Here is a 27,952-nt window from a genome sequence, read left to right on the forward strand (position 1 = left end):
CTGCGGGTGGTATGGCAGATGGCGACTTTGTGAAGATGGGCGAATTTTTCCAGGGCGTTGGAGTTAAAAGGGGGTCCTCCGTCAGACTGAATTTCATGAGGAGGTTGCCAGGCAGCAAATGCAGCGGTTTCAAGGGGAAGAAATAGATTTGGGGCTCCTGAGGCAGCTCTCGGAGACCATAAAAGCTGAAGAGGCGGTAGTCATGGGGGACCTAAACTACCCGGACATCTGCTGGGAGACACAGACAGCAAAGTCCCACCACTCACACACATTTCTAACCTGTGTACAGGACCTCCACCTGACACAGGAGGTGCATGGCCCACTAGGGAGAATGCCATACTGGATCTGGTATTGGCAACGGGGGATGACATGGTAGGGGACCTACAGATCGGTAGCCATCTGGGAGACAGTGATCACCTAATAATACAATTCAACATAAGATGTCGAGTGGGTAAGGTAACTAGTAGGGTGAAAGTGCTAGACTTTAGGAAAGCTGATCTCAATGAACTCAGGCGATTAGTCAAGGACGCACTGCAGAGTAGGAGTTTTGAAGTGATGGGAGCCCAAGAAGGGTGGCTGTGCCTTAAGGAAACGATCCTTCGGGCACAAAGCGAGACGATCCCCGTGCGAGGTAAAAGAGGGAAAGGGGCCAGGAGGCTTCCCTGCCTGACCACAGAAATCCAGGGCAGCCTAAGGGCCAAAAGCGGAGCACATAAAAAGTGGAAACAGGGAGAGATCACCAAAGATGAATATACCTCCTCTGCTCGTGCTTGTAGGGAGGCAGTTAGACGGGCCAAAGCTACCATGGAGCTGAGGATGGCATCCCAAGTAAAGGACAACAAGAAATTGTTTTTTAGATATATTGGGAGTAAAAGGAAGGCACAGGGAGGAATAGGACCCCTGCTAAATGGGCAGAAACAATTGGTGACAGACAGAGGGGACAAGGCCGAACTCCTCAACGAGTTCTTTGCCTCAGTGTTCCTAAGCGAGGGGCATGACAAGTCTCTCACTGGGGTTGTAGAGAGGCAGCAGCAAGGCGCCAGACTGCCATGCGTAGACCCTGAGATGGTGCAGAGTCACTTGGAAGAACTGGATGCCTTTAAGTCGGCAGGCTCGGATGGGCTCCATCCGAGGGTGCTGAAGGCACTGGCCGACATCATCGCAGAGCCACTGGCAGGAATATTTGAACGCTCATGGTGCACGGGCCAAGTCCCGGAGGTCTGGAAAAGGGCCAATGTGGTCCCCATTTTCAAGAAGGGGAGGAAGGAGGACCTGGGCAACTATAGGCCAGTCAGTCTCACCTCCATCCTTGGCAAAGTCTTTGAAAAAATTATCAAGGCTCACATTTGTGAGAGCCGAGCAGGACAAATTATGCTGAGGGGAAACCAGCACGGGTGATACTTCCCCTCTATCGCGCGCTGGTCAGACTGCAGCTGGAGTACTGCGTGCAATTCTGGGCACCACACTTCAAGAAGGATGCGGATAACCTGGAGAGGGTCCAGACAAGGGCCACTCGGATGGTTAAGGGCCTGCAGAACAAGCCCTACAAGGAGAGACTGGGGCACCTGGACCTCTTCAGCCTCCGCAAGAGAAGTTTGAGAGGCGACCTTGTGGCTGCCTATAAGTTCATCATGGGGGCACAGAAGGGAATTGGTGAGGTTTTATTCACCAAGGCTCCCCTAGGGGTTACAAGAAATAATGGCCACAAGCTAGCAGAGAGCAGATTTAGATTGGACATTAGGAAGAACTTCTTCACGGTTAGAGTGGCCAAGGTCTGGAACGGGCTCTCAAGGGAGGTGGTGCTCTCCCCTACCCTGGGGTCTTCAAGGGGAGGTTGGATATCCATCTAGACCCAGCACTCTTAGATCATCTAGACCCAGCACTCTTTCCTGCTTATGCAGGGGGTCGGACTCGATGATCTATTGAGGTCCCTTCCGACCCTAACATCTATGAATCTATAAGGTGGAGACAACAGCAGTGGCGTTGCTTTTCCGTAAGGGAATGACCTGTAACTGGCGCGTTCCCAAATCAACGATGACTAATCCCTTACTTGGTGGTTTGGACCCCGGGAGGGGCCCAAGCAGATCTACTTGCCAGACTTTTCCCACCTGGAAGTGCGAGGGGTTAAAAGCTCCAAGTTGATGTTTGATTCGATGGCATTTCTCTTTGGCACATATCTCACAGGCTTGTGCTACCTTTTCCCATTTGCGTTGAACTCCATACAAGGTGAGCTCTGTAGCGACTTGGTGCCAGCGTCGATGGCTGGCCTGTGGTCCCGGGTGACCCCAATTCTCATGAAGCCACGCGAGGAACGGGCTTATTTCAGGACTGGGGGTAGCAGTGATGGGCAGAACTACGTCAGTCCGGAGTGGATCTTCCAAGAGTTTGTCGATGACCTCATGCACTGGGGTCAGTGTCAGGGCGGTGTGACTTGGTGTGCTTAACTAGTGGGAGCCGTGTAAATTTAGTTAAAGTTTCCCAGATGTCTTCCCAATTATTTAAATTTTCAGTGGGAAGGGCTGTACCGGTGAATCTTATAGATGTACTGTGAGTCGATTGCGATGATTGGAACTGGAAGTGTATCATTGTGGTGCGTTAGACAGTGTTGCAGTACCTTAACGAATCCCAACAGTTCACATTTTTTAACTGAGTTGTCACCTGGGTGGGCCCAGAGTATTTCCACGTTGTGGCAGGTCTTACAATAGTACCCGTAGCCTCCGCCATGTCGGGAGGTTCCATCCGAGGCCATCCAGGCCGGGGCGGAGGTTCCATACAGCATTGGGAGTTTTTCCTCATCCCCCGAGCTAGGGTCAGGTGTTATGTCTTCAAATTTCCAGCAGCACCAGTTGTAATGATGGGTGAGCACCAACATGTTCCACGTCTTAGGTTCTCCTTCAAAATGCGGATCGACTTTTTCTGCATCTAGCAAAGGTAACAAAGTAGCAGCAGGAGCGCGGAGCGTTCCGTGCCCCCTTGCTAATGGCTCCACTAGCTGTCCAGCTAGGAGGATTTTTCCTACGGCTCCATACCAGTGTTGTGCTGCTTGAAGAGTCTTATGAGCAGTGTATACCAGTTCATCGTGAGGGTTGTGTGCGACAGCCCACATGAGGTTAGCGGTGAACCCAAGAGTCACGATTGATGGTTCACCAAGGTTGATTGCGTGGAGCTGCATATCCTTGACAGCAGCTAACAGGCGATGCAGGTTCCACTGATCCCCTTCCGTCCAAGGTGTGGATTTTCGGGACTTGTCACGGACCTGTCGCTGTAATTTAGTAAGGAGCGTTAGCTGGCTGGGGTTGACATAGTGCCGGTACCAATTTAAGTGACCTAGAAGCTGCTGAAAATGTCTTTTAGTTACGGGCAGGGGTTTCTTTAATGGGTCGATGTCGGGACCATCATGCGAGATTCTGTGGCGGATGGGGCCAATGAATCAGGTAGCGAGGAACGTGATGTCATCTACGGGATGCAGGCATGACTTCTCCTCGTTGATCGTCCATCCCTCACCTTGAAGGTGGGCTACTAGTTGGTTGACTATGCTAGTAACAATGGAGCTATCGTGGCCCATAATAGCGATGTCATCAACATAACTCCAGATTCTTAATTCCTTATCTGATGGAAGGGTGTGTGAGGCACAAAAGTTTTTCAAGGTATTGTTCACAGCACCAGTGGACAATGACGGGGTGTTGCAGTATCCCTGCAGGCAGACCGTCCATCTGTGCATGGTGCCCTCGATGCACATATTCAACACTCCTTCAAGGTCAGCAATCGGAATCGAGAAGAACATGTTCTTTAAGTCCAGTGTGACCACAACCCATTCGTTTTGCTGGAATTGGGCCATTTCAAACATACATTGTGGTAGGGTGGAAGGGTTGGGTTGCTGAAGTACTTGACACCTTTTGTTGGCCTCTCTATAATCAACAACTAGCTGGGCTCCATCGGGTTTTCCAGGTTTTGCGACTCCCCACCCCGGTGATAGGTAGATGCTAGCAGTTACTGGTTTGATGCAACCCCGTTGCTCGAGTTGTCGCAGGAGGTCGGTGAGGGACCCTTTGAGGGGGTCCTTGGTTGGGATTGGTCGGTATCGCCAGGTGGAGGTGTTGCAGAGCGTCGGTCGATGCCAATCTGGCTCTGGGATAGCGATGGGTAGCGCTTGTAGCACTTGTTCTTTGAGATTAAGCGCTTTGGTTCCCAGAATTCCCAGGATATTGATGCCCCCTAGCACTGCCTCTAGAGCGCGTCGATGACCTTGGATTGTAAATTTAACTTTTGCTGTGACTGCAACGGCGTTGAGTCCTTGTACCCTAATTGTTTTTGTGGTTTTCTGGTGGGGTATCGTCGGAGTGATTACGTTGACTTGGTCTCCGGTGTCGAGGAGGAAGAGTACTTGTTGTTGAGTACTTGGATTGACGGGGTCGTAGATGGTGAGTTCAGTGTAGGGGCGAAGGTCAGTGGGGTCGGGTTTAGGTTGGTCACCGGAGTGACCGGCGGCCACTACTCGTTTTTTTGCTTGTCATTGTGGCGAGCCAGTAGGGGGCGCTCCTGCGTTGAGCCACCCACCTCCTTGTGCCCGACCACCTTCCAGGCTCCGAGTGCCTCCCTTAGGGTGCCTCCCATCCAGCCGACCCCTTGCCTGGAGCACACCCACTAGCCTGGGGTTCCCGCTGCCACCACCCAAGGCTCTGGACTCACTTCTGGCTCTGAGCACCTTGGAGAACGCAGGCCTGATCGTCCAATGGGTACTAGACCCAATACAAGCACTTGGGTACTTCCCCAAGCCAGGGGCTTATTAGGATAGTCTCCCTTAGTCCACAGACCTAAGGGGCCTCCTTGGCATAATTTAGACCCACCCCTCAATAAGTCTCCCACACCGGTCACAAAGGAGAACTTTATTGATGACAGGGGGTAGGGCAGAAACAGGGTAAAAGGTAGAGCAGTGTCATAGAAATCTTACAGGAATATCAAAGGAATCCCACAGAGCAAACCAGGGTGGCTGAGGTAGCCGTTTAAACACGCATCTGAGTTACTGAAGCTAAATATCTAGTGGGATCTCTAGTAGCTTACTCACTCGCATCGTCCAGAGGTGGTTGGAGTTTCCTCTGGAGGCAGGGCACTCTTGAAGCATGGAGCATGCGGTGATGAGGAGAGAGCCAGGTTCAGATTCACCTGGATGACCGCATGGCTAATGGCTGCCTTCTTCTTGGACCAGGCCCTTTTATCACCTCTCTGACCTCAGCAGCCTGGTCCAATCGAAGCTGCCAATACTGGCTACAAACCAACCAATCTGCCAAGCATCCCTGGCTACCTGGGCCCGCGCAGGGCCGGGTCTTTCCCCCCCTGCCCAGGTGACCAGAGCATCGCCTCCCAGGCACCAGGCTTTTGTCATGCAAACAAGATGGGAGATCCCCGCCCTGAGGGATTCAACAGCAGCCTCCCAGGCTGGTGGAGACAGATCTCTGGAGAGGGGCACCACGGTGGCATTTCTGCCACACTTCCCCCCCCTCCTTTACAAGCTCGGACACGGGGCCTCTCAGGGCCGTGGGTCCGGGTGTGTCGGGTCAGGGAGTTCCCACGGGATGCCAGAAGAAGGAAAAGGGAAAAACCTGGAACATGAAACAAGTTAAGACAATAACATACAGAAACCATAAAACGTGATGGCAGTCTTACACTAGTGATCTCCTCACTAGTCCCGAGTCCCAAGGACCCGCTACCCAGAGTCCTTTCGTGACAAGGCATCCGCTATCACGTTCCGGCTTCATGCGTTGGACCGTAAAATTAAATTCCTGCAGCTGCCAGGACCAACGTTGCAGCTTGGCATTGGTGTTGTGCATGGTCTGCAGCCATTGCAGTGGGGCATGGTCCGACAGGACAGTGAACTGTTGTCCCCACAAGTAGGGCTTCAGCTTGTTCAGGGCCCAAACGATGGCCAAGCACTCCTTCTCAATGGAGGACAGGTCTCGCTCCCGAGGGATTAGCTTCCAGCTGAGGTACGCCACGGGGTGCCGTGTCTCCTGGTGCCCCTGTAAGAGCACAGCTCCCAGTCCTACGTCAGAGGCATCCGTTGCCACGTAGAAGGGTTTATCCTGGAGCGGTGCCTTCAGGATCGGTTGTTTGACCAGGGCCGCCTTGAGGGTGTCAAAAGCTTCCTGGCACCCCTGCTTCCAGACCACCGGGTCCAGGCTGCCCTTCTTGGTCAGCTCGTGCAGCGGGGCTGCGGTTGCTCCAAACCCTGGGACAAATCTTCGGTAGTAACCCGCCAGGCCGAGGAAGGCTCTGACTTGCTTCTTGGTCTGTGGAGGTGGCCAGTCCCTGATGGCCTCGATCTTGTCCCACAAGGGAGCAATATGACCTCCACCCACACGATGACCCAAGTACACTACCTCCGATAGTGCCCACTGGCACTTCTTGGCTTTCACCGTAAGACCAGCTTGCTTGATCTTACCTAGCACGGTGGTCAGGTGAGCCAGGTGCGACTCGAAATCCGGACTGAAGATGGTGATGTCATCGATGTAAGCCATGGCAAACTGCTCACATCCTTGCAGCAGATTATTAATCAGTCTTTGGAAAGAGGCAGGCGAGTTGCGCAAACCGAAAGGTAAAACTGTGAACTCGTATAGCCCCGTAGGTGTGGTAAAGGCAGACTTGGCTATGGCATCTGGGTCCAGGGCCATCTGCCAAAATCCTTTAGACAGATCGAGAGTAGAGATGACCTTGGCTGGGCCCAGGCGATCCAGCAGCGTGTCCATCCTGGGCATAGGGTACGCATCAGGGGTGGTAATGGCATTCAGCTTCCGGTAGTCCACACAGAACCAGATGGTCCCGTCCTGCTTCCGGACGAGTACCACCGGACTGGCCCAGGGACTCGTCGAAGGCCGGATTACCCCCAACTCCTCCATCTCCGCGATCTCCCGTTCTATTTCTTGCCTCATCTTCTCATTGACTGGGTAATGTCGGGAGTATATAGGGCGATGGCTGCCCCTCTCTATCGAGTGTACCGCCAGGTCTGTTCTACCTGGTTTGTTAGAGACCACAGTCTCAAAGTCCTTGAGCGCTGCGAGCAGCTGGTCCTTGTCCTGGGAGGGCAGATGGTCCGGCAGGCGGAGTTCCTCGATCCCTGCCTCGCCATCCCAGTCTCCATACATGACCAGTTCCTCGGGGTCCTCCGGAGTTCCCTCAACGGAGGGGACCCAGAATACCATCTCCTTTCTGTCGTAGTAGGGTTTAAGCATGTTCATGTGAATTGTCTTAGGTTTCCTACCCTTAATACCCACTACATAGGTCACATCATCCAGTCTGTCCAGGACAGCATGGGGACCTTCCCAAGCAGCTTGCAGCTTGTCTGTTTTTAGTGGCAGGAAAACCATCACATTCTCACCCCGCTCAAAGGTACGTAAGCGGGCCTTCTCATCATACCAGGACCTTTGCTTCTCCTGGGCCTGTCCCAGGGAGTCCCGTGCCACCTTCATCATGTCAGTCAGTTTTTGACGGAAGTCAAGCACATACTCCACCACGGAGGTCTTTGTGGAAGCGATCTTCCCTTCCCATTCCTTTCTCACCAAATCGAGAGGACCTCGAACTCGCTTCCTGAACATCAACTCGAAGGGCGAGAACCCAGTGGACTCCTGGGGCACCTCCCGGTAGGCAAAGAGCAGATGCGGCAGTTTCTCATCCCAGCCCTTGGGGTTGGAGTCCACATAGGCCTTCAGCATCCCTTTCAATGTCCCGTTGAACCTTTCCACCAGCCCATTTGTCTGAGGGTGGTAGGCTGTGGTCTTAAGGTGTTGCACCCCACAGCAGTCCCACAGGCACTCCATTACCTCTGCCATGAAGTTCCCACCCCGGTCCGTCAGGATCTCGGAGGGAAAACCCAGCTAGCAGAAGACCCTGATGAGGGCGTCAGCAACCACGGGTGCCTCGGTGGAGGTCAAGGCAACTGCCTCCGGGTACCGCGTTGCGTAATCCACCAGAGTCAATATGTATTTCTTCCCTCTACGAGTCCTATGCTTCAGCGGTCCCACAATGTCCACTGCCACCCGGTGGAATGGTTGGTCGATGATCGGGAGGGGCTGCAGGGGAGCCCTTCTCTTGTCCCCGCTTTTGCCCATTCGCTGGCATGTCTCGCAGGATTTGCAGTAGTCCGTCACATTCTGGGCAATTCTGGGCCAAAAAAAGTTCACCTGCAACCGCTGGCGTGTCCGTTCCCTGCCCATGTGACCAGCACACGGTAGATCATGAGCCAGGGCAAGCAATTGCTGTCTGTATTTTCGGGGTACTATGAGCTGGCGCTGGGGCTCCCTGGTCTCAGCATGGTTCTTTGGCACCCACAACCGATAGAGAAGCCCCTTATCCCAGACCACCTGTTCCCTCTTGTCCGGAGTGAACTCAGTCTCTTGCTCCTGAGCCATCTGCCGGAGTTCCTCCAAGCTGGGGTCCTCCCAAACCTCCCGCTTGAACTCCTCTTGCCCAGCTAGGCAATCAGCAGGGAGTGCACACTCACCCACAGGGACTTCCTGGGTTTCCTCCCTGCTAGTGTCACCTCCCTCTGCCACTGACGGAATACACACCTCCCCAGGACTGTTACTTAACCCTCCCTCGGGGTTACCAGTTCCCTTTGGGACCAGGGTGCAATCGCCGTCTGCAGGAGTCCCTTCCCCTGCGGCCAATGGTGTGGCTGTCTCCTGGGGATTTTCTAACCCCCCTTCTTTAGCTTTCCTGCTCTGCAGGCGAGTCACCGCATGAACAGTGCGGGGCTTTGGCTCTTGGATCTGTTCCCACCTCCAGAGCTGGGCTTCCTGCTCTATAAGATCCCGTCCCACCAGGATGGGGACCGCAGCCCCTTCCAGTACCCAAATTTCCAGGTACGTTGCACAGTCGTTCCACACGACGGGGGCACGGAATACCGGTACCTTCAGGGGTGTGGACCCCACTCCTTGAATAGTGAGGGTCTTCCCCGGGATTATGTCTGCAGGTGAGACCAGGTTGGAATTAATTAGTGTCACACTGGCCCCTGTGTCCAGTTCCCCCACAAGAGTCCTCTCCTTCACCGTGATCATGGTCCGCTGGGGGGCCATCACCTCCTCTGAGTTTGTGATCCTGTAGCAACAGACACTCTCCTCAGAGGGGCTCTGGCCCTCCCCCTCACTGCTCACGGCTGTTGCACGCCTGATGGGCTTGGGTCTATTGCTTAGCTTTGGGCAGTTGGGCTTGATGTGGCCCTGCTCCCTGCAGTTATAGCACCCCCTCTTTTCCGTATTGGGTGGTTTGTCCGAATCTGGGGCCGCCGTGCGCTCTGCAGGAGGTGGCCCTCTTTCCCCTTTTTGACCTGGGCCTCCCTTCCCCCCTTCTTTGGAACCCTTTTTGCTCCTTCGCAGAGTAGGGAGGCTTCTCACGGTTTAGCAACAGTCGGTCTGCAATGTCTGCGGCCTCGTAAGCATCTTTGGGGTCCCTGACCAGGGTCTTAACCTCTCTCGGACACCAAAAATAGAATTGTTCCAGCACCAGGTGATGGCTTGCCTTATCTAAATTGTCAACCTTGGCTTCAGCTAGTCATTTAAAGTATGTGTCGTACAACGTGACCACATAATCAGTCAATGACTTTTCGGGTTGTGGGTGCGTATTCCAGAATTTTTTCCGAAAATAATCCGGTCCTAACTTGAACCGTTTGGACACAGCAGCTTTGAAGGCATTATAGTCATCAGCTGCGTCTGAGGGCAGGCTGTTCAGGACCACCGCCATGTCACCCTCTACCAGCGCAGACAGGTACATCATGATCTTTTCCTCCGGCACCTTACACCGCTGGGCTTGTCTTTCGAAGTTGCTTAGGAACATCGCAGGATCGTCTCCTTCTCGGTAGCGAGTGAAGGCGGAGACGTCCAGTTTGGGGGGTTCCCTGGATGCTTGCAGAGGGTTCACATTTCCCCCGATGGTCTGCAAATGGAGCTGAGCATCAAGCTTTTTCTGCTCGAGGTCCATTTGCATCCTCTTTTCCTGGGCTTCCAGCTCCAGCCTTTTCTCCTCCAGCCGTCATTGTTCCTTCTTGTCTTCCCGCTGTTCCCTTTCACGCTGGGCTGCCAGCTGCTCCTTCTCGCGCTGGGCCTCCAGCCGTCGTTGTTCCTTCTTTTCTTCCCACTCCAGCTTCCTCTCTTCCAGCTCCATCCTTTTCATCTCTCTCTCATGGAGTCTCTGTTGCTCGCTCTCGGAGAATGATCTCCCGGCAGCCTCCGGGCTTGGCGAGCGGGAGTGTGGTCCTGGGTCAGGCCTAGGACTTGATGAGTGTGAAGCTGATGCTGGTCTTGACTCACTGGTACACAAGAGTTTAACCAGCTCATCCTTCTTTAGCCTTCCTGTTGCGTGAAGGCCTCTCTCTTTTGCCAGTTCCTTCAGTTCGAGCACAGTCATCCGGACATACTCGCCCGCCATCCTGACTCTCTACCCTAACCAGTCGACCCGACGTCAAATTAGAAATTGTTTGCTCAAGGGATTTCAGTGACTCTATTCCTTTCCCCAAATTATGCCTCAAATACAGCAGGGTATTCGGATCCCACCCCTACCACCATGTGTGGTGGGCCAGTAGGGGGCGCTCCTGCATTGAGCCGCCCACCTCCCTGTGCCCGACCACCTTCCAGGCTCCGAGTGCCTCCCTTAGGGTGCCTCCCGTCCGGCTGACCCCTTCCCTGGAGCACACCCGCTAGCCTGGGGTTCCCGCTGCCACCACCCAAGGCTCTGGACTCACTTCTGGCTCTGCACGCCTTGGAGAACGCAGGCCTGATTGTCCAATGGGTACTAAACCCAATACAAGCACTTGGGGCACTTCCCCAAGCCAGGGGCTTATTAGGAAAGTCTCCCTTATTCCACAGACCTAAGGGGCCTCCTTGGCATAATTTAGACCCACCCCTCAATAAATCTCCCACACCGGTCACAAAGGAGAACTTTATTGATGACAGGGGGTAGGGCGGAAACAGGGTAAAAGGTAGAGCAGTATCATAGAAATCTTACAGGAATATCAAAGGAATCCCATAGAGCAAACCAGGGTGGCTGAGGTAGCCGTTTAAACACGCATCTGAGTTACTGAAGCTAAATATCTAATCGGATCACTAGTAGCTTACTCACTCGCATCGTCCAGAGGTAGTTGGAGTTTCCTCTGGAGGCAGGGCACTCTTGGAGCATGTGGTGATGAGGAGAGAGCCAGGTTCAGATTCACCTGGATGACCGCATGGCTAATAGCTGCCTTCTTCTTGGACCAGGCCCTTTTATCACCTCTCTGACCTCAGCAGCCCGGTCCAATCGAAGCTGCCAATACTGGCTACAAACCAACCAATCTGCCAAGCATCCCTGGCTACCTGGGCCCGCGCAGGGCCGGGTCTTTCCCCCCCTGCCCAGGTAACCAGAGCATCGCCTCCCAGGCACCAGGCTTTTGTCATGCAGACAAGATGGGAGATCCCGCCCTGAGGGATTCAACAGCAGCCTCCCAGGCTGGTGGAGACAGATCTCTGGAGAGGGGCACCACGGTGGCATTTCTGCCACAGTCATCGAATTTGAAACCTAACTCAGCCGCTAGGTGTCGTTGGCCTTCATTCCCCAGGATACACAACTGCTGCTTCGTGAGCCTGGAGTGATTGAGGAGGAACCCGATGGCTCTTTCCTCCAGTGTTCTTTGGGGTAGTGACCGTGATTCTCACCGCAGGTCGAGTTCCTGACGCTTCGGCCTCGGGGCCTCGACCGGATACGCCAAAGGTTGGTTTTCTGCGTCGATAGGAGTTCTCTCACTATGTTTCATGAGTGCCTGCAGTTGTGGGAGATGACTTAAGAGGCTCCCTGCTGGCTGACCCACCGTTAAGAAAGAGTCAGAGCGTGATAGCGTCTGTCCCTCTGTACACCTCTACACAGGAGTCTATGGCCTCCAGTCGTTGGAACTCCTCCGGGGTTTGGTAAATGGCAGTGAGCCCATTTTTCCTTGCGTTGGGCCTGCGCCAGTCCCAGTGGATGGACCCTTGGGTTCCACGAAAGGTACGACACTCCGATTATGGCCAAGAGAAGTTGTTCTGCACTGACCTTCTGTGGGTGACCCTCATGCCAAACGTGTGATTTACGAGTCACTTGTCCTACCACAAGCGCCGGGAGTGGAATGGGCCAATGCATGTTTTCCGTGATCACGTTCAGATCAGTGGCACGTCCTCCACTCCACACCGCTTGTCGGGTTAAGGCACTTGCTTCTGTCATGACCCATGGTTATGATTGTGTGCGCTTCGGCACTGCTGAATTATTCCCGCCATTCGGAGCTTTCTTTGCAGGGTGCATTTCTCAGTTGCAAAGAGAAATGCACGGTGCAAAGGAGTTCCCGCCACCCGTATGTAAATTTGGTTCCCACTATTGGCTAGTTCTAAATTATTCCCACGTGGCGGCTAGCGATTGGCCTGCTAGCCGTGTAAGAGGCTTGAGTGGTTTCTGCCCAAGTTGGAGAGAGAGAGAACTCCGAGGAGAACCCCGCAAGGGAGGACTCCGTAACCATCTTGTGGAGAACTCTAGGTGCGCTGTGGAGCTTAACGAACCCAGCGTGTGCCTTAGAGGATATAGGGGCCTGATCAACCTCTAGCCTCTCCCCGCCGCCTGATCCCTGGACGAACCCCTTCCCTGCGCGCTCATTCCACGGAGCCTAGCAAACTTTGTGTGTGTGTATCCAGAGCTCTGATCCGGGTTGTTCAAGAGGCTCGAGTTTATCTGCAGGTCATGTTCGTGTTTGTAACTGCAACTTAAGCAAAGTTTTCTCCTGCCTGCACCGCGACCATCTACGGTGTAAGTAAAATAATCTTTAATCAACTGCTACGAGTCCGTGCCTAATTCTAGTCCGTCGTGCCGCCTTTCCCCGGCCCACGTGCCAGGGCTGCTGGCCACAGCCCGCGCCATGCGCCCCCGAACGCCTCGGACCGCTCCCGGCCCACACAGCTTCTTCTGAGTCTAGTACGTCAGATCCGAATTCCACAATCAGTCGTCCTAGCCATATGGCTAGAGTTTGTTCAGGTTTCATTTTTGATTCCCGACAAAGTTCTTGTATCTCTGGTCAAGTGCGCATGCGATATGTAATGGTAGTGCGTGTGTCACCTTGTGCATCTGCGACGTTTCATCAATGCTATCGGGTGAGCCGCAGTTGGGAGAGGGTTAAATGTGTCCGGCGGGAGCACTGCATACAACTTTCCTCCCTCATACGGGGGCAGTTCCACTACTGGCTCCAAGTCAGGGGACGGGGCTTCTTTTGGCGCCACTCCTAGGGGTGGGGCCGTGGGCGATGACGTGGCCAGCCTGCCTCCCAGGGGGATTTTCGTGCCCTTTTTGCTTTCCTCCGCGCCATTTTCTGGCAGCAGCACCATACGGCCAGCGCCATTTTCGAGCATTGGCTCAGAGCCCCCCGCCGCCTGCTCCAGTGACTCCTTGCCCACTGTGTGCAACTGAGCCTCTAGGTTTGCGTTCTCCTGTAGTAAACCCGCTACCGAACGGAATAATACATTTATTATTTTTCCTTTATTCCACTTTGTCACCCCCCATCTTGCCGCGTGGCAGCTCTTGGTCTCTAGGCCTTCCTGGAGCTGGCCGAGGAGTTCGTGACCGCGTGATCCAGGCACTAAAGCCAGACAGTTAAACCAGGCTGGTGGGGTGGGTTCCCCTCCTCCCCTCAGGTACTGGGTGCACTGGGCAAACTCTTGAGCGGGGGTCAGTTTTTCCGCCTTCTTTGCCTTCACCCACGCTAGGGATAGGGTCAGTGTTTCATCCGGGGGCCAATAGAAAACCCAGTCACTGCCCATTACACACCCGAACGCCCCGGGAAACAGCTTTGCTCTCCACTCCTTCATGACTGCTCCTTCCACTTTCACCCAGAAGACGCCGTCAATGTTCCTTCCATCCCCTCCTACCGCCTGGTGGTAGGCGATATGCGCCCAGAGTTCATCTGCGTTTTCCACGCAGCAGGTCCCAGTGCGCCAGGGGCAGCACTCAATTAAATTCATCTCCACCACCGTGCCCTTAGATCCTGTTCGTGATGCCATGTCTCAGATGGCCGGAGCCGACTTGAGGATTGCTGATTACTTGGCCGTCAGGCGGGCTGGTGGATGGAGAGGCGAGACACAGCGTATTGGTTGCAAAATAACTTTTACTTTAACTTTACTTACGCCGCTGGTGGCTGCGACGCAGGTGGTAAGGTTGCTTACGTAGTTACAGGTAACAAGTTGCTTGCGTGGTTACAGGTAACTAGCAACAGAACCGAGCCGGCGAGTTTGTAGAAAGAAACAAGCATGCAGGATAGGGGTAGGTCAGGACCGGTCGATGATGGGGAGAAATTGGTGGTTGACCAGGCTGCCAATTCACTCTGTCACGTGGCCGGAATTCTCCAGGCTCAGAGGTCTCCGACTTGGGCGGAAGTTGCACAAGTTTTTATACATTAGGAGTAGCCAATAACAAACTGTCAAGTGGGAATAGTTAATGAGGCAGAATGTACTAAATTTGAAAGTAACTGTGGTTATTCACGGCAGTTCTACTGTGACAAGGGCACTCAACTCACTTAGATATGACAGTATGGATACGCTGCTGCTGAGTCAGTCCATCAGGGTTAGCAAAGCTCTTCTCACACTCTGAGCATCGATACGACTTCTTCCCTGTGTGGTGCTGAGCCAGGGTGGAGCTCTGCGTGAAGACCTTCCCACACTCTGAGCACTGATGTGGCTTCTCCCCTGCATGGATATGCTGGTGCTGAGCCAGGCTGGAGGAATGAGTGAAGCTCTTCCCACATTCTGAGCACTGATGTAGCTTCCCTCCCGTGTGGATACGCTGGTGCCGAGCCAGCTGAGAGGTGTAAATGAAGCTCTTCCCACACTCTGGGCACTGATGTGGCTTCTCCCCCGTGTGGACATGCTTATGCTCAACCAGACCGGAGGAGTAACGGAAGCTCTTCCCACACTCTGAGCACTGATACGGTTTCTCCCCCGTGTGGACATGCTTATGCTCAACCAGCCCGGAGGAGTAACGGAAGCTCTTCCCACACTCTGAGCACTGATATGGCTTCTCCCCTGTGTGGATACGCTGGTGCCGAGCCAGCTCAGAGGAGTAATTGCAGCTCTTCCCACACTCTGGGCACTGATGTGGTTTCTCCCCAGTGTGTATACGCTGGTGCCGAACCAGCTGGCGGGAGTAAGTGAAGCTCTTACCACACTCTGAGCACTTATGTGGCTTCTCCCCTGTGTGGATACGCTGGTGCTGAGCCAGGGTGGAAGATTGAGCGAAGCTCTTCCCACACTCTGAGCACTGATAAAGCTTCTCTCCCTTGTGGATACGCTCATGCCGAGCCAGCTCAGAGGAGTAAATGAAGCTCTTCCCACAATCTGAGCACTGATGTGGCTTCTCCCCCGTGTGGATACACTGGTGCCGAGCCAGCTGGCGGGAGTAAGTGAAGCTCTTACCACACTCTGAGCACTGATGTGGCTTCTCCCCTGTGTGGATACGCTGGTGCTGAGCCAGGCTGGAAGACTGAGCGAAGCTCTTCCCACACTCTGAGCACTGATGTAGCTTCTCTCCCGTGTGGATACGCTGGTGCCGAGCCAGCTCAGAGGAGTAAATGAAGCTCTTCCCACACTCTGAGCACTGATGTGGCTTCTCCCCCGTGTGGACATGCTTATGCTCAACTAGCGCGGAGGAGTAACGGAAGCTCTTCCCACAATCTGAGCACTGATATGGTTTCTCCCCCGTGTGGACATGCTTATGCTCAACCAGCCCGGAGGAGTAACGGAAGCTCTTCCCACACTCTGAGCACTGATATGGCTTCTCCCCTGTGTGGATACGCTGGTGCCGAGCCAGCTCGGAGGCGTAATTGCAGCTCTGTCCACACTCTGAGCACTGATGTGGCTTCTCCCCAGTGTGGATACGCTGGTGCAAAGCCAGCTGGTGGGAGTAAGTGAAGCTCTTACCACACTCTGAGCACTGATGTGGCTTCTCCCCTGTGTGGATACGCTGGTGCCGAGCCAGGTCGGAGGAGTAACTGAAGCTTTTCCCACACTCTGAGCACTGATGCGGCTTCTCCCCCATGTGGATACGCTGGTGAGCAGCCAGGCTGGAGGAAAGAGCGAAGCCCTTCCCACACTCTGAGCACTGATGTGGCTTCTTCCCCATGTGGACATGCTTATGCACAACCAGCCCGGAGGAGTAACGGAAGCTCTTCCCACACTCTGAGCACTGATGTGGCTTCTCCCCTGTGTGGATACGCTGGTGCAGAGCCAGCTGGGAGGGGTAAGTGAAGCTCTTCCCACACTCTGAGCACTGATGTGGCTTCTCCCCCATGTGGATACGCTGGTGCGCAGCCAGGCTGGAGGAATGAGCGAAGCCCTTCCCACACTCTGAGCATTGATGTGGCTTCTCCCCCGTGTGGACATGCTTATGCTCAACCAGCCCGGAGGAGTAACGGAAGCTCTTCCCACACTCTGAGCACTGATGTGGCTTCTCCCCCATGTGGATACGCTGGTGCTCAGCCAGCCTGGAGGAACGTGCGAAGCCCTTCCCACACTCTGAGCACTGATATGGCTTCTCCCCTGTGTGGATACGCTGGTGCCGAGCCAGGTCAGAGGCGTAATTGCAGCTCTGTCCACACTCTGAGCACTGATGTGGCTTCTCCCCAGTGTGAATACGCTGGTGCCGAGCCAGCTGGCGGGAGTAAGTGAAGCTCTTACCACACTCTGAGCACTGATGTGGCTTCTCCCCAGTGTGAATACGCTGGTGCTGAGCCAGGGTGGAAGACTGAGCGAAGCTCTTCCCACACTCTGAGCACTGATGTAGCTTCTCTCCCGTGTGGATACGCTGGTGCCGAGCCAGCTGAGAGGAGTAACTGAAGCTCTTCCCACACTCTGAGCACTGATGGGGCTTCTCCCCTGTGTGAATACGTTGGTGTCGAGCTAGCTGGTAGGAGTAAGTGAAGCTCTTACCACACTCCGAGTACTGATGTGGCTTCTCCCTTGTGTGCATGCACCAGTGCCTTGCCAGGTCGGAGAACTGCCCAAATTTCTTCCCACACTGGGTGCAGTGCTGCCGTGCACACTCATGCTGGGACAGGTCTTGCAAGTAGATGAAGTTCTTCCTGCACTCAGTGCACTGGTGTATCTTCCTCCCTAGGGGGATGTACCAGTCCTGGATGCAGGGAGAAAAAAAGGGGTGAAAGTCATGCCACTTTTGACACAGGTGTGCCTGACAGTTTCCCCTATGCACATGTAAGTCCTAGACCAGGTCTGTGGGGCGCACAAAGCTCTTCCCCCATTTGTTGAAGCGGTGGGGTAGCTCTCTAGGAAGGACCTGGCAGTTAGCAACAAGGGCAGAGAGTCAGGAGAAGCTCTTCCCACACTTAGTGCATACATGGGACTTCTCCCCAGTCTACCTTATCTTGTGAAGAGCCAGGAGTGATGGGCACTGAAACGTTTTCCTGATCTTCTGATTGGGGTGAGCTCTGCCCCTGTGCTTGGAAGTGAGCTGCTGCTTCCCTCTCAGGCCCTCCACACTGTCTTTGATTGGATGCAGTGCATCTTTCCAGTGGCTCTTAAGGTCTCTCAGCACCACAAATTCTTGCCTGCACTCAGGGCTCTTTCTACGTTCCGCCCCTTCTCCACCTTCACACCCAAATCAAGATACCTGGCTCATGGCTACATTCTCCTTCTGCGTTTGGGGCCTCCCCTGACTCTCGTGCCATGGCTCCTTCTCAGGTCCCAGGGAGTCCATCTCACACAAACTCCCTGGGGAAGTCTGCGCTGGCTCCAGGTCTGCAGACCCTTCCACAGGAGGCTGCTCCTCCGCTCTGCTCAGCAGCCTTGCGCCTCCTGCATGGGGAAGAGAAACTCCAGATTAGTTTCTACCCTGCTGGCAAAGGGAAAATACTTCTATTCTGTCTACTGGGATGGGCTTCAGAGCAGGCCTGGACCTTGGCATTGTGTTCCCTCAAGAAAACAAGGTCTTCCAGTCAAAACCCCAAGTGCTGGAGGTAAGGGTGGAGAAGGTCCCTATGCTGGGGTAATGTTCCCTACTCGGTGCAGTTCAGACCGAGACTCTCAGGGTATCTGCCCCAGCTGTCCACACCATCACCTCAGGCCCTGCTGGGACAAGCAGACTTGGAACACGTGCATTAGGGCAGTGCCTGAACAGCTTCAAGCTCTAAGGGGCTGAGGATGAGGGGAGGACATAGAGCATGCATGAAGCTTTCCTTTGCTCACCTGTCCCAGATGGCCTCCAGGTCACAGGAGTCCTCAAACGGCCTAAGGCTTTGTCATGAACTTGAACCAGGACTCTCCACTGAGTCTGAGGCTTCATGACACTCAAGGCCCCAAAGAGGAAACAGCAAGGGATGTTACCTGTCAGCTCTGTGTTCCTTACGGAGCCCTGGCACCCAGCTTGAGGGGCTTACAAAGGACTTTTTCTATCCATACTCCTCCCCCCGCCAATCCCACCCCACACACACCCCTCACCTAACCACAGCTAAGCAGAAAAGTTTAATAGGCATCTTGGCCCATACACTGCTCCGCCTCAGTACGGTAAGCCTATTTAAATTTGATCAACTAAAACTCGTTCGCCCATTTAGGGAATGCTCAGGCAAAAGACCGAGTCAGATGGGGTATGGGTGACATCTGAACAATGGTTCAGGGTTCATCACAACGTCCAGCCCAGTGGAGCCCTGACCACAAATGCTATCATACTTTTCCCAGGATGACTGGTGGAAGTCCTCCCCACAAAGTTTATGAACACTCCAAGTAATCCCCTGTTAAAAGTCTACAAGAAGATCTGAAAGTCATGCTAAGCTGAGGCTTATCACAACAGGCAAAATACACAGCACTGATGCTGACTTCACAGTCCAAGCATAGCTAGGTCATCTGAGAAGCCGTTCCATAATATCTTCTATATTCATAATAATTTCAAGCTGGCACCTAGGTATGTGGTTACTCCTTAAAATTTTATGTTTTTCCTGGTTCTTAATCAGTTTCTTAAGATGTTCTAAACCAGATAATCTCTTGTCACTGAAAAAGGCAGTTCATTTAAATTGAAAGTGTTTATACAACAGGGTTTTCACTATCAGTGACAGCTTGAGACCCTCTTGATTTACACAATTAAAGGAATATGTTGAAGAGGCTGGAGTAAGGGTACAAGAAAGCAGCAAAAAGTGTGCTTCAAGAGGGAGAAATCTCTCTGACACCATCTGCCACTGATCTCGAGAAACTGGGAAAAACAGATCATCTCTTTCCTTCACCTGTTTAACCTTCAACGATCATGCTGGGAACTTTAGCTCTCAGCAAAACACCCGAGTGCCTTGGAGTGGTGAGATCCCAGCTCTCGCTCTCTCTTTCTTTTTCTCTGTAGGCATAGCTTTCTGAACACGAATTTTTTAGTTAAGCTTGAGCTAGGTTTTCCCAGATACACAATTAAACCAGGGTAATATTGCAATTCTTTTTAGTTTTCATTTCATGTCTATTACTACTAATACCATTGTACATTTCATATACTTAGCAATAAATAACTTTTATAGTCAAACTGGTGGTAACTGGGTGTATTTTTCCTTCTCTATTTAGGCTTCCCCACTTGCTCTGCAGCAACATTTCTTTTACCTAAGACAAAGACCCCTGTGAAGCCCCAAAATCCTGTGGGGCCCGCTCATCAAGAGTCTATACCTACTAGGACAGTTAGGGCAAAAGATTGGGACGTGCCGAGTTTGAGACACAAAGAGGATCAGCCTATATAGGCTGATTGACCAAGTTTAGTTCAGACGTGCCCTGATGAACTGAATGCTGGCCCATGAGGGTGACAGCTGGACACCCAGCCTGATTCAGAGGTATTCTGTTCACCTGTGTGCTTGTGTCTGACTGCATTTTATTGTTACCTTAATAAACTGATTCCTGGCATATGAGGGTGTCAGCCTGTCCATGCTGATCAACCCAGTTGGGTCAAGCATGTCACATTAATCTATTTGTGTGTATGCATTTAACTGATTTGGTGACTGGAGAAACCCAGCCCCACTGAAACCAAGTCCTGCAAGATAGCTCCATAGGGGGTGAGGACTTGCAGAAGGGAGAGATACAGCTCCATACACAAACACAAGTAACACAAACAGCACACTGATAGAATTACAAAGACCCTAGAAACGTACCCCTAAGAAATGAGCAAACCCCAAAGTAACGGGCAAATCTGATAACAGGGGACAATTCTAGTGCAAACCACGGGGGATTCACTTTCTGCCACAACCTGAAATCTTTTGAATCCCACCCGTGACATGGAGGCACTTAATGCAGCCTGAGATCAGGATGAAACTCTTCCTGGGATCCAGGTCAACCTGACCAGAAGCAGCCAGGGACAGCCTCAGCTTCTTTCTTGTCCCACAGGAATGGCTACACAGAACCTGTGTATACCATGCTGATTTTAATGGGGGACTACAAATCCCATAATACCCTGGGAGAGGGTGGCTACTTTGGGCTGCAGAATTAACTCTTACATTGCTGAGTGAAGACGGCAACTTAAGATCATGGAAGCCCATGGAAACTGGATCTGGGCTGAAAATCAAGACAACAAACCTGATTGTCCCTTAACATCTGTCATTAGAAGGAAAAGGGATCAGTTGCTTGTTTCCACATTGTTCAATTTCAGAGAGTGGGAACAACACCTGCCCGGACACATTACAGCAGGGGTGGGCAAAATACGGCCTGTCTACCTTCAGAGGGTTCCTTGGTCCCAACTGGCTGACGTGCTGCCTAGCTGTGGCACATCCTGCTGCCCGCTGGGCGTAAAGTGGGGCTGGGATGGATCCACAGCCTTTCTAGGCAGTCCGGGTAGCTGTAGCTCTTTCTGGCTGTCTACAGCCACGTGGTAACAGCTGGTACTAGTGTGCGCAGACATGACCCCGTGCGCACCCTGCCAGCTCCAGCCTGGCTTGCCCGGGCTGAGCAGTGGCAGCATGGGAGAGAAACCGCAGCCTAGCACAGGGCAAAAGCAGCCCCACCTGACACCAGTGCTTCCAGGTATAGTTGTCTGGAGCCCGTGCTCGGTGGCCCCGAGTTTCTACCGTAACCGCTATCTCTGAGCTGCCCAGCGGGGCAGCAGTGGCAACGCAGACCAGATGCAGAGCAGCCCCGTGCAGGCTCTGGGCAGATGCATGAGCAAGTACCAGCAGTGGAGGGTGGGGAGGCAGAGAGTCCGCTTTTACTCCACACTGAGCAGCAGCTTCTTTCTCGTGCCACAGCTGCTAAGCCAGGGCCCCGGCAGAACTTGCAGGCTCGCCCCTCCAGGCTGAACAGCAGCAGCAGCAACAGCTGCATCAGAAAAAGAAATGTTGCTTGTTGCAGGGAAAATCAGGTCCTCCTGCTCACCACTGTAGGGCAGATTTTGGTGCGGCTTCCTGAAGCCCATGCCACACCAGGCGGCCCTGTGACTCCATCACCACTGCCTCTGGGCTGACCTGTGCGGCAGCAGTGACAGTACAGACCAGTCGCACGGCAGCCCAGAGGCAGCAGTGCGCAAGCCACCAGGGAACTTGCTTAGTTGCAGGTAGCTGCACCAGAAATTGCCAGGCAGCAGTGAGGGGGAGGGTCTGTTATTCCTCCACAACAAGCAAGTTTCGGCCCAGATGCTACTGGTTCTGCTGAGACTAGAAGGGCAAGCCTGGAGCTGGCACAGGGCATGTGGGGTCAGGGCGGTAAGCGCTGGTCCCCAGTACTAGCGTGGGGCTGGGGGCAGCTGCCAGAAGGAGCTGCCCTACCCACGCTACATGCCCAGGGGCGGATGAATGTGTCAAGCATGGGTGGACCTGGTGCACGCTATGCTGGGGCTGTGCCCTGTTAGCAGTGGTGAAGCAGCACCACAGGGCATGCGGGATCTGAGCTGTTGTGGGGTGGGGACATGGAGTGACCGGCTCAGTTGGGCTCATGCAGGCACTCCCATGCACACCCCACATACCCTCAAACCCTCCCAGGCAAACCCCATAACCACACCAACCACCAATCATACACCCCACAAAGCCCACACCTACCCACACCCTCCCCTACACCCCCTAACACTCACACCTACAAGACTCTGGGGGAAGCCTCATTCACTGCTACACGCACACAGCGCACACACACCTTACCCCCCCACAAACCCCAAGCTCACCTACACATCCCCACAAACCACCCATACCCACCCACACATCCACATATACCCCCACACCCGTCCCCATGTCTAATATACATATATCTACAAACAACCCCACACAAACCGCATACCCTCACACCCATGCACTGATAAGAGATTTTTGGTGCTATTGCCACTGCGTGCATCCTGGAAATTTGGGGGGGGGGGGGGCGGGGGGGGAGGGGGCAGGGCATCTGCCCCCAGATCCAGTCAGCATCCTGCAATGGCAGCATAGGGCAGGCCTGTGATTTCCAGGTCTTGCTGGCACTCTGGTTATGTAACTTTACTGACAGCAGAGTCAGGAGGGAGGAATAGCCACAACTCACCCAGCAGCTGGTCCTCTGATCTTGAGATTTCCTCAATGTCCTCATCATCACAGACCCAGAGCTTCAACTGTCCTCGCTGGATGCTGCTGATTAAGTCAGGTGTGGGACCCTGATATCCTGTTTGGGCAGTGGTTAAAGAGCATTTGTGACTGGGTACAGGATGCAGAATCCAGCCGGGATTTGGGCAATGGATCCAATGAACTCAAGGTGTCTACTAGGGCCTTGATGGACAAGGGAGGATGGGCATTTAAGATGAAAGAGAAGGCACTGCAGGGAAAAGGCTTCAAGAGATAACAGTCCTTGTTACCCAGGTGGATGAAGAATGCTCACAGGAAACAAAGCACCAATTACTCCCGATTTAGAAAGGGCATTAAACTGACAGAGTCACCAGGGACAGGTAAGAAGATGCATGAGAGGGACAGGAGGGACACCAGCTCACCAACAGTTAGCACCAACCTAGTGAAGGGACTCTTGGGAGGGGCTGGACATGTTTAAGTCAGCAGGCCCAGAGGATCTTCCTCCAAGGGTGCTGAAGGAATTGGCTTGTCTCACAGCAGAACCACTGGCACGACTGTTTGGGCACTTGTGGTGCTCAGGACAGGTCCCAGAGAACTGGAAAAGGGCCAACGTGGTCCCTATTTTCAAGAAGGGGAGGAAGAAGGATCTGGGTAACTATAGGCCGGTTACTCTCACCTCTATCCTTTGGAAAAACTGTGAAAAAATTATTGAGGGTCACATTTGTGAGAGCCCAGCAGAAAAAATAATACTGAAGGGCAACTAGCACGGATTCAGAGCAGGTGGATCCTGCATGACTGACCTTGGCAGGAATGGATTCAGCTGGATTTGAAGAGGATGAAAATGTGGGCAGAACAGAGTAGGATGCAGGTGAACAAAGATAAAGGCATATTACTGCATCTAGGGCGAAGGAATCTCCAACAGGCTTACAGACTGGGAGATGACTTTGTAAGCAGCACAGCGGTAGGAAGGAATCTCGGAGTCATAAATGACTCCAAGATGAACTTGAGTTCTCAATGTGACGAAGTGATCAATTAAGCTAACCGCACTATATCATGCAGTGGCATGTGCACCGTGCACAGATCTAGGGAAGCAATATTTCCCTTCTATGCTGCATTGCTCAGGCTGCAGTTGGAGAAGTGCATGCAGTTTCAGGTGCTGCACTTCAGGAGGGATATGCACAAGCTTGAGAGGGTCCAGGGGAGGGCTACTTACATGGTTAGGGGCCTGCAGGCAAAACCCTGCAAGGAGAGATTGAGACCTGGATCTCTCTAGCCTCCACAAGAGGCTGACCGTCTATAAATTCTTTGGAGGGGGTCAGCAGGAATAGGGGACTCTGTTTAGCAGGGCACCCCTTGGAGTAACTAGAAACAACAGCCACAAACTGATGGAGAGCAGAGTTAAATTAGACGTCAGGAAGAACTTTTTACGGTAAGGGTGGCCAGAATCTGGAATGGGCTCCAAGGGAGCTGGGGGTCTCCCCTACCTGGGAGGTCTTTAATAGGAAATTGGACAAGCACCTGGCTGCGATCATCTGACCCCAGTGCTCTTTCCTGCCCAGGGCAGGGGGTCGGACTCGCTGATTTCCTGAGCTATCTTCCAACCCTAACCTCTATGAAATCTATGTTGTACTGGGGAGCAAAAACAAAGCTTTCACTGTTTTCAAGGTACCAAAAAGAAGAGCTATTCGACACACATATGGTTGGATAACATTCATCTTATCAGTGAAATCCAGGAAAAGTGAAAACGAGCTTAGTGAAGGGACTTATGGCAGTGAAAAGCATACATGACAAGGGACTGACACAGACTTTTTTTCTGGGAGAATGTAATTCATCATCATCAGGGACAGGAAAGCATGATTTCATAATAAGTGTAGCTGCAACTCAGCAATCATGCCATCGATTGGGAAGATCATCCCAGGAGGGGTGAGGAGGGCACAGGCTGGCAAGTACCGCAGGGTTGAACACCAAGTTCCTGGGAGTCGTGGATATGGACAAAAGAAGGCTGAAAGAGACATTTCACAGCATGGGAAAGGGCATAACATAGAAATGGTCTAGATGGTCTTTGCCGAGCAGGACAAAACACAGAAGCACTTCCCACAGGAAATCCTCTGGGCAAAAGCAGGGGATAGAAAGCATCGGAAAAGCAAACTGACCTAGTAAAAGCTCAGTACCTCAACCGCACACACAAGCCAGTACAAGCCCCTACATTAGACATCCTCTGGGAATGAAAACTGGTTCTCACTAGGTCCTGCACCTAGCCCACTTCTTGTCATCACAACAATGGGCATCCGATCAGCAGAGGGATTTTAGGAAGAGCACAAGAAAACTTCTGAGAGTGGCAGAGAGAGCTGGAGAGCACAGGTTGAGAAAAAAAATACAACAGAGTCTCCTGTCTACAGATGTTAGGGTGGGATGTGGACAGGAGCTTGCAAGGACCTCATGGCATACAAACCTGGGTTACACCTTGTGTACACATCGGTAGAGGAGCAGGTGAAGAAATGCATCATCCCACTGTTGGAGCAGCAGAGGATGATAACTCTTTCTATTAACTTCTGCTGGGTCATAACGACAGGAGAGAGGGGACTTAGGTATCACAGAACAGAGCATGCTAGGATTGTTACATGTGTCTGGAGAGGACTCGCTAGGCCAGACAGGGAGGAAATCAGAATCCTCCCCCAGAGAACAGCTCTTCGTGCATTCACGTGCAATGACCTGGAGTTGGTGTGAACATGCTGAGAAGGCAAAGGGAGATCATGTTGCCAAGAAACTGCTGCATGCGGAAGAACCAGGAGTCACAAGAATGGGGAAGGCACAGGTGAAGGCGGCTGGAGCAAATGAAGGAGGAGACCTCAGTCTGAAATGTGAGGGAGGCCTGATCACTGACAGGGCAGTGGGGAGGAAGGGGATTTAAACCTCCAGCCATAAGTTCATGATGATGAGACTTGGAACAAGGAGGTGAATACAAAATTGCACAGTTCACATATCTCCGGGGGAAACAAGACCCAGAGCTTTACCCAGGGAAACGAGGGCTTGGTAATTCTTCAGCATCTGCTCCTGGTAAAGCACCTTGTCTTCATCATCCAGCAGCTCCCACTCCTTCCGCGTGAAATACACAGCCACGTCCTCGAACACCTCCCGGAGCTGCAGGCACAAGCGTTGCACCATCAGTGTCTCCTGCGCCAGCTGCTCCCCACCCCCACAGCCCTGTCTGCAATCACTGGGTACTACCACGAATTGCAATCTTAGCCATGACAGGTAAGGGGACACAACTCCCCAGTCTCCAGCTGACATGTGATGTGGATGCAGCCACGGATACAGGAGTTCAGGTGCTGGCTTTAGGCCAGTTCATCTTGCGCTATTTGCTTGGTCCTTTGAGGCAGCCTGGGCAGCACGTTCTCAGGCAGGGAGCCCCAGCTCCACGCACTGTAACCCGGCCTGCCCATGCCAGCACCCCTGGTATCTGCACTTGGGAGGCAGCTCCTGCTAATGTAGTTAGGGATGCAGCCTTCGTGCTCTTCAGGTCTCTCTGCTCCCCAAATTCATTACAGCACCCCGGGCTCCTCCTGCGCTCTGCCCCACCTGTACTCCCCATCACAAGTGAACCGGGTGCCCTGCTCACCTCCGAGCTCTCCTCCTGCTTTGGAGGCCTGCCCTGCCCCTTCTGCACTTGGCCTGGCTCAGGGGTCAGGGAGCTCCTCTCCTCCAGGCTCCCTGCGCACATCCTCTGCAGCTCCAGGATCACCGGCCCCTCCTCAGCAGGCTGCTGCTCAGCTGTCTGCAGGGTCCCAGCACCTGTGGGAGGGGAAGGGAGGGCACACATGAGCCCTGGTGCTGCTGGCACGGGGAAAGCCCTGCCAGTCTCCTGTGCTGGCCTGGGACTGAGGAGACGGAGGCCACAGTGTGTGGAAGAGGGGAGAGAAGGAAGACTCAGAATCCTGCAGCTCTTGCTTGTCACAACCCAAAGTTGTGATTTTTGTTTTGTGTGCGCTTTGGCACCACTGAATTATTTCCCGCCAAATTGCAGCTTCTTTGCACGGTGGCGTTTTCCGCTGCAAAAGAGAACCCCAGGTACAAAGAAGTTCCCGCCGTTTTGTAGCTTTGCAGGGTGCATTTCTTTGTTGCAGCACAGAGATGCACGTTGCAAGGAGTTCCCGCCATTCGTATTCAAATTTGTGCCCCACCATTGGCTAGTTCTAAATTATTCACACGTGGCGGCTAGTGATTGGCTTGCTAGCCGTATAAAAAGCTTGTGTGGTTTCCGCCCAAGTTGGAGGACTCCATGAACACCAGGAGGAGGAGACTTCACGCTGTGTGAAGATCTCTAAGCGCTGCGGATCCTCACGGACCCAACGCATTTCAAGCAGGCGACAGAGGTCTGATCAGCCTCTAGCCTCTCCCCATCACCGAGCACAATCCCGACATATCCTTCTTCCCTGCGCGCAAAAAGGATCCACGGAGCCTAGCAAACGTCATGTGAGTGAGTGTATTCAGAGCTCTTTACCGTATGTACTTTCTCCGGTTGCGATAACGGGCTCGTGGTTTAGAGCCTCCAACCGGATGGGCTAGAAGAGTGTTCACGGGAAGGAACTCTAGTCCGCCTCTCTTCTTTTCTATCTACAACTGTAACTCAAGCAGGTTTTCTGCCTGCACCACAACCATCTTCGGTGTAAGTAAATAATCTTTCAATCAACCACTACGCCTCCATAACTAATTCTAGCTCGCGCGTACCAAACCGCCCCGTGGTTTTCTCCAGCCCTGCGTGCCCGGGCTGCTGGCCGCAGCCCGTGTGCGCAAAGACGGGTCCGGGTCGCCCCCGGCCCGCACATTGCTAATACACCTCCACAGGCATGAGGCTGGAGATGAGCCCCTGTAACTCTGTCCCAGCGTGGGGAGGTGATCACAGCACCACGACAGAGCCTGCAGGGACATCGCTCCCTGGGAAAGCAGCTCGAGCGATGCTGGGGCCATATCAGATCCACATGCTAAGGGCAGGGGAGGGGAAATGCAAATTTGGTCTGCTCCTGGGCCGTGAAATGATTGCAGGGGCACCAGGGGAACAAGAACCGCTGATCTGTGGAGCACTGACCCCACCACCAGGTTGTGGAAAGGAGATTTCTGCACCAAGGGACGGTGCTCATGCTGCTGGAGAGTGGAGACCCACCGCCCCTTCCCTGTCCCTGGGATCGAGCCTCGTCTGGGCCACCAGCCTGAGCAGCTTTCATCTGCAGGCAGCTCCCAGGTCTGCTCCGGTTCAGGGGAGTCTGCATCAGGACAGAGGCCAAACCTACAGAGTCAGACGGGTCACTAATTGGCTGGAGGGCCGCACCCAGAGGGCGGTGGTGGACAGGTCCTATTCGACCTGGAGGCACGTGGGCAGTGGGTCCCCCAGGGCTCGGTCCTCGGGCCTGCGCTGTTCAACATCTTCATCAGCGACTTGGACGAGGGGGTAAA

General features: G+C 53.4%; 2 protein-coding genes across 8 annotated transcripts in view; one reads left to right on the forward strand and one right to left on the reverse strand.

Moving 5' to 3' along the window:
- The window catches only part of LOC132248240 (zinc finger protein 420-like), a 178,436-nt gene that overhangs the window by 104,278 nt on the left and 46,206 nt on the right, over window positions 1-27,952 (forward strand). The window lies entirely within an intron of this gene.
- The window catches only part of LOC102564300 (zinc finger protein 420), a 295,266-nt gene that overhangs the window by 3,927 nt on the left and 263,387 nt on the right, over window positions 1-27,952 (reverse strand). The window contains exons 2-6 of one of the 7 annotated variants that reach the window (XM_059721183.1): window positions 26,121-26,293; window positions 25,516-25,642; window positions 22,485-22,601; window positions 17,650-17,834; window positions 14,546-17,154 (exon numbers count right to left, since the gene is read on the reverse strand). In XM_059721183.1, coding sequence (XP_059577166.1) covers window positions 14,546-17,154; window positions 17,650-17,834; window positions 22,485-22,601; window positions 25,516-25,642; window positions 26,121-26,293 — 3,211 coding nt within the window. Of the gene's footprint in view, window positions 1-10,912; window positions 17,155-17,649; window positions 17,835-18,224; window positions 22,007-22,484; window positions 25,643-26,120; window positions 26,294-27,952 lie in introns of those variants that run through there. The other 6 variants (XM_059721176.1, XM_059721178.1, XM_059721179.1 and 3 more) reach the window with 6 other exon arrangements.

This window comes from Alligator mississippiensis, chromosome 2, assembly GCF_030867095.1.
Source record: "Alligator mississippiensis isolate rAllMis1 chromosome 2, rAllMis1, whole genome shotgun sequence".
NCBI classification, from domain to species: Eukaryota; Metazoa; Chordata; order Crocodylia; family Alligatoridae; genus Alligator; species Alligator mississippiensis.